The sequence below is a fragment of the Grammomys surdaster genome, unplaced genomic scaffold, assembly GCF_004785775.1.
Source record: "Grammomys surdaster isolate TR1022 unplaced genomic scaffold, NIH_TR_1.0 239, whole genome shotgun sequence".
Taxonomy (NCBI): Eukaryota; Metazoa; Chordata; class Mammalia; order Rodentia; family Muridae; genus Grammomys; species Grammomys surdaster.
The window spans coordinates 9,860,247-9,872,700 of NW_021604684.1; the positions used below are offsets into that span (position 1 = coordinate 9,860,247).

Consider the following 12,454-nt stretch of genomic DNA (forward strand, 5'->3'; position numbering starts at 1 on the left):
GATAGATAGATAGATAGATAGATAGATAGATAGATAGATAGATAGATGGATAGATAGACAGACATAGAGGGAGGGAGGAAAAGAGGGAAGGAGTGACAGGAACAGATAGAGACAGAACAAAAGAACATAAACTTTTGTTGGCCAGGTGTGGTATTGCACATATATCATGCTAGCCTTCAAAAAGCTGAGGCAGGAGACCAACAGTTTGAATCCAATCTGGGTACATATTGATATCCTGTTTTAAAAAAAACAAGCACCCAACTCCTCTTGTTAGTCCTTTTGCTACTTTAAGAAGAATTTAATAGCATTTCCTATAGAAAGCATTTCATAGCTTTCCCAAACACTTTTCCACCCAGAATACTTCACCAAACAGACTAGGACAATTCCTTAGCCAGTGATGTCTTAGAGGTATCATTACAGAGAGATTGAAATGCAGGTCCCAAGTCTCAGCTCATGACATGGCCTAGGATGTAATTCTATTTTAGTCTCCTGCACATACAATAAGTCCTTCATTGCATCTTGCTAAGGAGGGGCCAGGTTAGGCCAAGAAGGTACTTGGCTCCTGTGTAAACAATTCAGTAACCAAAATAAGTTGTATTTCAATTCATTGTTTAAAAAAAAAACAAGCATAAAGATACCAATTTTAAAAATAAAGACAGGAACCTGGAGCACTGGGACCTGAGGCAGAGGAATAACTCAGAACTCCCCATACCACCGTATGTGAGTTCTGGTATTTTGTTAGTCATGGTGGATCTATTGTATCTTCTTCTCCCTCCTCCTCCCCCACCCCCTTCTTGATGTACCTTTTATAACCTTGGCTGCCTAAGTCACCCTCTTCTCAGCTGTGGCTCTGCCTTCCAGTTCCTGTACATTACTGTGACAGATCCCCCTCTGCCCCACCCCTACCCCAATCACCAGGACTCTCAAGGCCTTTCAGCTACTTCTGAGTATTGGAAGTGCACCCCTGAGTGGCATTTGATCCTAGTGGTTTATTTTCGGCCCTGCCCTTCAGCAACTGATAAATGTGGCACTGGGCAGAGGTGATGCGCTGGAATGCTGAGTGCTGACATCAGCTGGCTCGTGTGTTCACATACCTTCATTCTCGACTTCATGGCGAGGGGCCTCGAACCAGGAACGAAAAGGAGCATGGAGCAGTTTTGTCCCGACAGGGGTTGACAGAGGTGAAATTATTATGTGATAACTGGGGCTGTAAGAACAACCTAGCTTTGGTTGGGGGTTGTCTGGGAAAAAATTAACAAGTGCTCACTGCCTTTCACAGTTCACATGGCTCTTACTTTGCTTATTACGTACATCTTCATTGAGCACCTATTACATGCCAGACATCATGCAGGGCGTGGCAGGGGCAAAGCAGGACGAGGCTCTGTTGCCAGGCCTAGTTAAGGAATAGATACATTTAAAATAGGGGAAAGTTCAGAAAGTGGGTGGTAGTGGTGGCGGTGGTTGCGCAACTGTGTGGATGTAGTTAATGCCACTAAATTATAGGCTTGAATGTAGTTAAAATTATTCCAGAAAAATGAATCGCTCACGGAGAGACTCTCAGCAGGGTGCTGTCAAAGCCGGAGGCGGGGTGGTCTGCTCAAGTGGGTTGGAGACCTCAAAGGGGAGGTAGCCACTAGCAGGTGAGGTGTGCCAGTTCAGAGGGCCCCAGGTAGGAACCCACATGCTCCCTGACGTATGTGGGTCTCTGGAGATGTCTAGAGGCACAGTAGCTGCCTGTGAATAGCAAGGCTCAGCCAGGACTAGCTAGCTATGCCTCTGGTGGCTCTGATGTGCGTGCACACCTCACTTGGCAGCTGAGCCAGTGTCTTTCCTGCCACTCTCGTGGGAATTCAAGAGGCCCTTGAGTTCAAGTGCATACAATCAGCGGCAAGGACGGGCAAACACCAAGTGCACAGTAGCCCAAGTCACAGCACACACTAAGCTTTCATTGTTTAAAAACAAACGCTGGACATCAGTGTGCCTGCTGAGAGGCACTAATGGCATGGACCGGAATCCGTGCTGCTGTGGGTAGAAAGAAGAGTACCCTCCCAGATCCTAGAGCCAGACAAAGGGAGTCTGGACTCTAAAGGCCTGCACCAGGCCCTGCTAGAGCTCCCAACCTCCAGGTAATCCCACCCTGCCCAGTCACCTGAGCTCACAGATCTCAGAGGGATAAGAGACGGCTTGGAGGCCACAGGGAATGGGGGAGGCGGTGACTAAGCAAGATAGCACCTGCCCTGTGGACCTCTGTTCTTTTTCCTTCCCCTCTTCCTGGCAGGCAGGAATCTGATCTAGAATTTGGGAACTTGGACCACAGCTGTTGAGGAAGTGGCCTGCCATTTTGAAAAGAGCTTGAACAGAGGATACAGGGAGATCTTAGCTGTATGATCCAGCTGGGAGCTGGCTCTGTGGATCTTGGGCGACTCCATTCCTGTTCTCCTTCTCTTAGCCTCAATTTTATCACCTACAATACAAGAGATTTGTCTGGACAAGTGTGGCAAGGGAACATTCTAGCGCTCCACCCCTTATGGAGTTCCTCAACCGCTGTGAGGCTGTTCCCAGCGCAGCGGAGGTGGGATAGGTATACATCAGCTATCTCTTATCTGGTGGCAGAGAGAGGGGCTGTGTGGGGGATGGGAATTCCTAGGAAAAAGTCAGATAATTTATGGAATGCTGTACCTACCTACCATCTTAACAAAGCCATGTGTTCTGTGCTTTCATCTTGCCTCTGGGTAGAGGACTATGGTACCAAATTGATAATCCCAGTCATTCCAACACAGTTCCCATCCCAGGGTCAGAGCACCAGTGTCCTGCTTGGGGAGCCACTCGGTTGGATCCAGATGCTGGCTGGGCAGCCAGTACAGGGTCCACCATCTCCTCATCTTTTATTCGGATCTCCCCATTAATGTGTCTCATCTTTGATCCCATCTCGTCCATATCAAATTTGACAGCAGTTTGGTTTTTCAGTAACTCGAGCTTCTTGGCTTGTTCCACAGCCCACAGTTTAGTTTTCACGGAGCTCTCGTCTTTTCTACAAACACGTTCTAGTTAAGAACTATTTAAGTTTTGTAAGGCTGGTAACAAATGAGTTGGGAGGAAGCAGGGCGCAGCAGAGCACAGGCTCTGGAGAAGCAGGTTGGATGAGCAGTGACTGTGTGCAGGACGGAAGCACACCAGCTAAGCTGGTTGGCTGGTCAGCTGGAGACTGGGTATCGCTGTACCATAGGTCTGGTAGGATTAGGTTTGCCCACAGCCTGCAGAAACACTAGCATGGCAAGAGGTTCTGAGTGGAGCTGAGCTGGGAGGTTGCTGTCCAGGGTGGTTCCGACGCCCTGTCCCTGGAGCAGAACTGTTGTCGAAAGCACACTGTACCTTGACTCCTTTTCTGCTGACAGGGGTAAGCGTGTGACCAGTTCTGAGTACCTGACCCTGCCTTGCTCTCTGAGCTGCAGGATCCATTCTTTTTGGACTTTCTCTTAGGATCTTTGACCACTTGCTTGGTTAGAGCTTGGAACCTGGCTATAAAGGGCTTGAATATCATGTTGTGTTCAGTTGGCCCAAGGCCAGACACTCCCATGGTTGGCTAGCCCAGTTTTTAGGCCCTTCCAGAGATCATTTTTGGACTTTTCAGGCTGGGCTTAGAGCATCTTTATCTTATCTATTTATTTTTCTTTGCATTTGAGCTTGTGTGTGTGTGTGTGTGTGTGTGTGTGTGTGTGTGTGTGTGTGTGTGTGATTTCTGATGATGCTGTAAGTATTTGGTGGGGGGAGGGATACAAAGCTTGCCTACCCTTCTAGACTTCTTTAGGAGTTTTGTATTAATTTGGAAGACAAGAAGAAGATTGGATTTTTTTTTAATGTAAGAGAGATGAATTAGCTATCACTTTGTCATTGATAGGTGATACAAACTCTGACTTGCATGCAGTTTAGAAGGGGGACTTACTCACTTGTACAACTGTAGAGCGCAGGGAGTCATTGCCTCCAGACCCAGCTGGATCCAGTGTGTAATTGCCTTGTTGGAATCCGACTCTCCGGGTTGGCTCTGCATTGCCCTCGCTTGCTGCTGTCTAGGCTGCTGTTCCTAGTCACTGGCAAAGATGGCTGCCAGCCTGTCTAGAGTAGCCGGACCCTCTTAATCTGACGCTTCACAAAACCTGAATCCAATCTTGCCCACTTGGCCAGACTGACTTACCTGGCTGTAGGGGAGGGGTAGGTCCCCAAGATACTCAGTAGACTCCTCCCACGGGGGAGGGAATTGGTGAAATGCTGACCAAACAAGAAATGCCAGTGAAGAAGGAAATGGCTTTTGTGGGGACCATGTGTGTATTTCCTTCCCTCCTTTCACAGAAAGGCATGGAGGCACAGGGCCACAGTCTAGACTAGGTCATTCGTAATGGATTAGTAATGGCTGCTAAGGCTTCCTGGTCTAAGGACACGGATCTCACAAGAGCTCTACCCTGTGACTCGGTCATCCCCCAAATATCCCATTTCCTAACATCATCACCTTTCACTTTGAGGAGTAGGGGTTTTGTTTGTTTGTTTGTTTTGTTTTGTTTTGTTTTTTGAGACAGGGTTTCTCTGTGTAGCTCTGGCTGTCCTGGAACTCACTCTGTAGACCAGGCTGGCCTCGAACTCAGAAATCCACCTGCCTCTGCCTCCCAAGTGCTGGGATTAAAGGTGTGCACCACCACCTGGCAAGGGAAGTAGGATTTTAACATATGAATTTGTGGGGTGGTATTCAGTCTGCAGAGACCAGGCGCCAAGTGCCTGGCAGGTGGGAATCACTCAGCCTATCCTCCTTATTTTGGTAAGAGGCCCTGAGGGTAGGACTCTCCTTCCCATCAGTATTTGTTTGTAAAGACAAACTCAAAGTGACTGACTGTCTTGATCTCAGAGACAAGGCCTGCCTGCCTGCCACCCACCTTTGCTTGGCTGCTTCTCATCTTAGTACAGTCCTTCCTTTTGTACTTGACTTTCCACTCTGGAAGTTCATTCATTAATTCACTCGCTGATGTGTTCATTTAATTAAATGCTGAATTCAGCCTAAATATTACCCCAAGGCTTACATGGTTCTGAGACATTTGATAAACTCAAGAACCATATGAAAGGTTTGAGTAAGAGGGGCCCCGTGACCTGTCTAGTGTCAAGTTCTGAGAATCACCTGAAAGACCCGAGGTGAATACAGCATAGGTCCAAAACCCAAGCTGTCGCTGCAGCCACCTGCCATACCCCCTCCTCCCTTCCACTCAGGAATTCTGAGAATTTGCTCTGGGCCACGGAGTAAGCTAGGGGATTTGCTGATTGCAGGCAGGAAAACTAGACTGAACATTTTTTTTTTCTCTCTGTCTCCTGAAGATGCATTCTTTCTGAAGCAGGGGATCGATTCCCAACAAGATACACAAGTTTCCAATGAAGCCACTTATATGAGTCTGGAGTGAAGCCGTACAAATCCTCTGCCAGGGTCATTTATCTCCCTGGCTCAAGGAAGCCACAACCCTTTCAGATGAGGGGTATGGCGTTGCCGGAGGCAGGGCAGTAATGGGGCAGAGCAACTTGATAGGGTGAGTGAAGTTGTGTGTAGGAAGCTGGGGGCATGGTGCAGTGTTGTTATCCCTAGTCTGACCTTGCTGACTTGGGTCATTCCCAACCCCCTTCCTAAGCCACACTTCCCCTCTGGAATGAGCGGTGTGCAGTGTTCCTCTCACACTTGCCGACAGTAAAGGGGGTAGCACAGGCTTTTTAGAGGAAAGACTTGAGTTTGACTCAGCCTCACCTCTCTGGGCCCTTGGGTGGTGCTATTTGGAGATAAGGTTATTTACAGTAAAGATCAAGTTCAGTTGAGGTCTATTAGACGGGCCTTGATCTGGCATGGCTAGCGTCCTTATCAAAGGGGGGAAAAGGTATTTAGAAAAAGAAGATAGCTACCTCCAAGGCAAAGAGAGAGGACTGAGACAGAGCAGTTCTTTCCCTTGAAAGCCTTGGAAGAGCCCAGATGGCAGGCTGATGTCAGCCCGCCAGCCTCCCAGACTACAGATCCTGATTTTCTGTTGATATCATGCACAGGTAGTATGCTGTCACTTGCAGCCATAGCAATAAACACAGGTGACCCTCCCCCACCAGTCTCCTGACTAGTACTGTGGGGACAGTGGTATCACCTCTTCCTGGATTGTTTTAGGACTCTGAGGAGAAGGTGTACATGAGACACTTAGCATGGCTTTTGACATATAGTGAGCACACAATAATAGCGGTGGCTCTTAGTCCTGTGCCATGACCTCTTGGCTCTATCAGGAGAGCTTGCAGAAGGTAGACAGCTGGGACAGGGCCAGAAAGCCCCAGATGAGACCTTTCTCAGGGAACTGGCTCACCTTACATACCCCTTCAAAAGCCTGTAAATGTAGAGGAGGCCAAGAATGTCCCATTAGTGGAGAACCTAATGGTTTTTAGCTGGAGAGTGGTCTTGGGCCTAATTGACGAAGCTACAAAGCTGAGGTTCTTTATTTTTATATGCTGGCTGCACTCTGAGGATGCTGTTGAGCTGCTATGAGGATCAATATGTGCAGCCACCATGGGCACTTATGGGCATTTTGAGAAGGAGGTAGCGTGGTCGCCAAGGAGGGATAGATAACTCTCTGGATGACCCTAAACAGACTCCTTACCCTCCTTGAGCCTCAGTTTCCACATCTGCACAGTGAATGAGGTGGAGCATCCAGCACAGAAGCTTTTCCACTGGGCTGCGTGTAAATTCTGTGTGCACGCATGTGTCTTGGGGAAGAATTAGCATTATGCTTCTCTGTTTGGAAGTACCAGAGATTGAACCTAGAGTTTTGCATATGCCAAAAGCAGGCACTTCACCCCTGGGCCATACCCTCCAGCCCTTTTATCTGGTTCTGGAAGGAGCCTCTACCTCCCAGATCATCTACCACCTGGATCACCCTTCAGGATTGCTGACTCCTGGCTGAACTGGGCTTCTGAGAGTCTGACTCTAAGGCTGCTCCTCAAAACCAGGTCCTATGGAGGTAGACTCTGTGAGTTATTGGGGTAAGAGAGACCAAGGACGTAGCAGAAGGCTGACTGCTGAGGGTTTGCTTGTCAGCAGGCTCCCGCTATCCAGCACCCTTCTCTCTCACCTGCAGGCCCTCCTTGCTATTCTACAGGCTCTCCAGCTTGCCACCTCCTGTCTCCTGCATGCCTCCCGCAGCCTAATGCTGTTGCTATGCTGACCCTACCCCCATCACACTCAGACACCGTTGCTATGGTGACTCTACCCCCATCGTGCTCAGAGTGAAACCCAAATCTCTTACAATCCCCACCTGATCCGGCTTCCACCTGCCTGTCCACTGCCATCCCCCAGCTCTGGTCAGTGAGCTGCAGCCTGCTGAGCTCAGCACTTCCCTGGCTCCATGTTAGCATGTCCTAGGCTTGTCCTCACTGGGGTCTTCACCCTGACTAATGCCCAAAAAGCCCCTCCTGCCTCTTCTGTCACATGGCTTCTGTCCCCACCTCACTCCCCCCCCATCTAAAACAGTCAACTCCCATGCTCCAAATGACCCAGCAAGTCCAGACCTAATATTTATTCCCAGAGAAATAAAGGCATGTCTACCGAAAGACTTAAACACAACTGTGCCAAACTTACAATGGCCCAAACCTAAAAGCAAAGCAATTGACCATCCACAAAAGCCAAAGCCATCCACACTGTCACAGACTGAGTGAGTGTACAGGGGACAGAAGCTCCAAGAGGCAGCTGGGAGTAGCCACCTTTAGTGAGTTAGTGGCAGTGGCTGCTGCGCAGAGGTGATTCGGAGCTGCTGAGTCAGTTACGGCAGTGTGTTCCCCTCACCATCAGGCCCCGAGCTAGGCCCAGAAGCATCTAGCTGACCTCATCACAGTTTCTGCGGTGGTCCTTATTCTGTACTGCAGCCTTAACTGTAAGAGTTTGAGGTGTGACAGCAAAACCAGCGTGAACTCTTCTCCTCCTCACAAATTCTGAGATCCTAACTAGTCTTCCATAGGACTCTTCTCCTTCCTGATTAGAACACTTGCCTTTCCCCCTCATGGCGGCACGTTAGCATGTCATGACAGCACTGCTGCTCGTGAACTTTGGGGGCATTTACCAGTGAGGTAAGAGTTAACTGAACTGCCATGCCACAGCAGTCTGTGAAGTAATGAGGGTGCCTCCAGCGAGCCTGATGGGCAGCTCATATACACCCTGTGGATACCCTGGACCAATGAATGACTGACTGGGCCCTGAAGATTTCATCACGCTAATCAGAATGGTGCATAATTTAAAACTTCTGAATTGCTTACTTCTGGAATTTTCTGTACAGATAAAGAGGGTGTAACTAGAATCACATCTTCTGTGTGATTTGCCTAATGCCATCCTCCGTCAGCCCTAGTGGTCCACCTCTGGGTGGACAGTGGTTGACTTTGTCTGTCCCACCTTTGGCTGTTGCATATCCTCTGGTACATGGCTCTGAGTAACTTGCACCTCAATACTTAGGGATACTGGGTATCCATGTATGAAAGAAGATGGAGAGAAGGGATGGGAGGACCTGCCCCTGGAGCACATCTCCTGGCACAGTGCTGCTTGGCCTGAGACTCAGATGGGGATGGCCGTGTGCACAGAGGTCTGTTCCCCATGCTGCCCATATAGGCAGGATTCTTGCAAAATGCCAATTAAGATATTTGACCCAAATTTGGGTAAAAGCCCTTTTCCTGTTTCAAGTTGAGCTAATTATACACATTTATTCATAATTTATGTGGCCTGGTAAGTGGGAACAATTAAGGAAAAGGCCCTGGGAAAGCCAATTGCTCTTGTGTCATATTTGCTTTGGGGGTTGCTGAGTCCACTCCCTCCCATCTGCATGGAACGATGCTACATTCATTATGACCGTCATCCTTCTCTGAGGTCACTACCCTTAACTGACATCTACTGAGCACTTGGTGGACCCGACTGTAACATCACCTCAATTGCTCTTGAGCCTGTAAGCCAGGTACCCATTTCATAGGTAAGACAGTTGGGTTTCAGAGGGTCATGTGAATGGCCTTCCCTAACAGGCTCATGACTGGTGAGTAGATGGGGCCAAGCCTCAACTGCTTCTTCACATCTGTGCTAACCCACCCACCACAGTGCTGTCTTCCCGCCTCAACAATTTCTGAATCTTCAGGGCAGTTCTATAATTGGTGATGGGTAACCTTGGGTAGTGGATGAGAAAGTCAGCAGCTTCTGACTCAGCAGAGGTGGGCTGGCCCTAGTGTCTACAATAACAGTAAATCCCCAGGAGAAGAGGATGCAGCTGGCCCTGGTACTTTGAGAACCACTGGTCAGGATGGTGCTGCTACCAGAGTCCCTTCAAACTTCCTCCCACCCTGGCCTCACTGCAGGTGGGTGAGGAGCTCTGTCAACCTCTTCCTGTGAGCTTACATGGATATTATTCCCAAACGGAGAACCTTCCAGCTTGGTTGCCATTTCCTCCCACGACATGCAGATTGTGGATTGCCTGCCGTGCGCGAGGCTATTCTATGACTTAGCTTTTCTTTGCCACATCTTCATAGATCTGCCTCGTTCTTTTCGGCAAGACTGCCATGTTCTGTAATAGAGCTGTGTCCTGGCTTTATTTCAACCTATCCTCTGATGGGTGATCTTCTATACTTTAGATATTATAAATAACCCTCCCCCACCATCCCTGTGGAGTTAGGTGTTTTACAAAAGCTTGGGAATCACTCATTATATGTCATTATTATTATCTCTGTGTTCTGTTCTGGGATTAATATATATGGGGCATTAACTTTGTGGCAATGTTTTTCAGGTAATGGGCACATATGTAAAATGGCATACAATGGCATAAAATGGTTTACAAGCTCTCATAAAGATTCCAACAAAGTCCTAGTAAGAAAGACATGCTATGTGGGCAGGGCCTTGAGGGATGTGTAGCAGCACAAAGGGAAAGAGAAAAGCGGGGCTTTGTGCCTCAGGGCCCACCTTACCTACCAGTCAGCTCAGCAGTTTTGAGAAATAGGGCAAATCTTCACATTTATTGGTTATCTGGTAAATTTGTGTCTTAGTATAGGGTCCAGATCTACGGCTTTATGAATAAGCAGGTTCCTGGCTGGGTATGGCCAAACTCAGCTCTGATCACCTTTTTCCTTTCCTGTTCTCCTCAGGGTGGGGAATCTGGAGAGGAACAGCTGTGTGCTGACTTGCCAGAGCTCGACCTCTCCCAGCTGGACACCGGTGACTTTGACTCAGCCACGTGCTTTGGGGAGCTGCAGTGGTGCCCGGAGACTTCAGAGACAGAGCCCATCCAGTACAGCCCTGATGACTCTGAGCTCTTCCAGGTGAGCCCTGCCTCTCGATGGCCCCGCTCTGTGTTGTCTTCTCAGTCTCCTGCCTTCTGGGCTTGCTCAAGCCAACTGCGCTCACCTACGCAGGTTCTTGTGCTTCTGTTTCCCTCTCTGGATCCAGGCCTGGCTTAGGCCAGCTCTAGCTCCCGTGCCTGGCCTGTTTTGCCACCTCGAGAAAGTAGGGTCTGAAATGAGCTGCCCCTTCTGTGCCTCACAGGAGGAAGCAGGCTCCTCTGGTGGTCGGGGGTTCGATGTCCTCTGTGCCCACATTAGCTCCTCACCCCCTTTCCTGTGAGTCAGCTGTCATTACTTCTTGGTTTTATAAATGGGAAAACTGAGACTTGGAGAAGTTGGGCACATCACTTCCTCCGTAGCTGAATTAGACTTAGACTCTGAGCTGGGCATCGTGATTCGTGCTTTCAAAATCCAGTACCAGGGGTGCTGAGACAGGATGATGGCCATGAGTTTGAAGCCAGCCTGGGCTTCCTTCCATGAGTGAATTCTTATCTCAAAAGACAAAAATCAGGAGCTGGGGAAATGGGCCAGCAGTTGAGGTTTGCTGCCCTTTCAGAAGACTCAAGTTTGGTTCTCAGCACCCACGTTGGACAGCTCATAACTACTTGTAAATCTAGATTCAGGGGATGTGACACCCTCTTCTGGCTTCTGCAGACACTACACATATGTGTATGGACACATACACCTAAATAAATTATAAAGAAATAAATCTTAGCAACAACTTCAACTGTACAAGTCCAGCCTTCTTCCTGAGCCATAACTTTGTGGCGAAGACGCCAGGGTGGGGCTTGTGGTATTGAGCATCTCTGCAGTCCTGGGTTTGCCTTGTTCTCTCAGCAGGCTCTTACTAGAAAGGGCACCTGGAGGTACAACCAAACCAGTGCCCAGAGCCATTCTGCAGAGTTCGCTCAGCTCCAGTGGCTTGGGTGTCCATCCCCAGGCTGACATTCCTTTTAAGAAGGCCTTCAATAGAATAATAGTATGAAAAGTCTAGGATTTTCTTCAGAATAAAGCAAGTTCTACAGACATTTGCTTATGTGTGTTGGGGGGGGGAGGGGTATAGTACATGGATGGCCACAGAGGAAATAAAACTCTCCGTGCTGAAGCTAGGTGATGGAGCCTTCAGATTCACTGGTCTTTTCCCCAAATTGTCTTTCCCATAGGGGAAGGTGCCTAGGCTGAGCGTGCCTCTGTGCCAGTCAGGCAGCAGCACTGTACCGTGCACATGCAGGGCTTGCATGCCATTGTGCCTTCCCAGTTAGTCCTGCAGATGGAGCTTGTCTGTCCTTCCAGATCAGCCAGTCAAGTTCCCTGTGTCGGGAGCTGAGGCCATCAGGAGACTCAGTCTGGAGGGAGATATCCCTAGATTAGCGAACCCATAAGCCAGCAGCTGGGACTGCCAGGGCACACGGCAGAGAATGCCTGCAGAGTGGTCAGGAAAAGCCTCTTGGATTTAGCTGGGCGTGGGGGGTAGAAGGGTAGAAACGGTGACCCTGGTGCAGCCACTGGGAGCTTGCAATGCTGGGGAGGAAGTATGGGTGTCAGACAGGTAGTCGGAGTCTCACCACAGAGTCTTGTGCATTGTGGTAGAGCATGGATTTTCCTTGAGCCTATTCTAACCTGTAAGTTGCACATTATTATCACATTGTACAGGTGCCCAGAGAGCTGAAGTGACCGGCTCAAGGTCACACAGCTTCAAAGGGTCAGGGTAAATGCTCTGGCTTAGGAGCGCACAACCTTCGGGAACCCCTTTGCCAATCTTGTGAGAGCTGGGCCCTGGCCCTGTGTGGGTCCATGCAGGATGCCTCTGTCTATCTGTCGTCTGTCTGTCTGTCTCCCAGGATCTGTCTGTGTCTGTCTGTCTGTCTGTCTCTTTCTAGTTCTCTCTGTCTCTGGTTCTCCTGTCTCCCTGTGTCTCTCTGTTTCTCCTGTCTGTGTCTCTGTCTCTTTCTGTCTCTGTCTCTCCTCTGTCTCTCTGTCTCTCTCTGTTTCTCCTGTCTCTGTGTCTCTCCATCTCCTCTCTCTGTCTCTCCTCTCTGTGTCTCTCTGTTTCTCTCTCTCTCTCTCTCTCTCTCTCTCTCTCTCTCTCTCTCTCTCT

The 12,454-nt window shown here is 49.1% G+C and overlaps 1 protein-coding gene across 1 annotated transcript in view; it reads left to right on the forward strand.

Annotated features, from left to right (window-relative positions):
* The window catches only part of Ppargc1b (PPARG coactivator 1 beta), a 101,607-nt gene that overhangs the window by 66,456 nt on the left and 22,697 nt on the right, over nucleotides 1-12,454 (forward strand). The window contains exon 2 of the mRNA XM_028774320.1: nucleotides 10,162-10,335. Within this exon, the coding sequence (XP_028630153.1) occupies nucleotides 10,162-10,335 (174 nt within the window). The remainder of the gene's footprint in view (nucleotides 1-10,161; nucleotides 10,336-12,454) is intronic.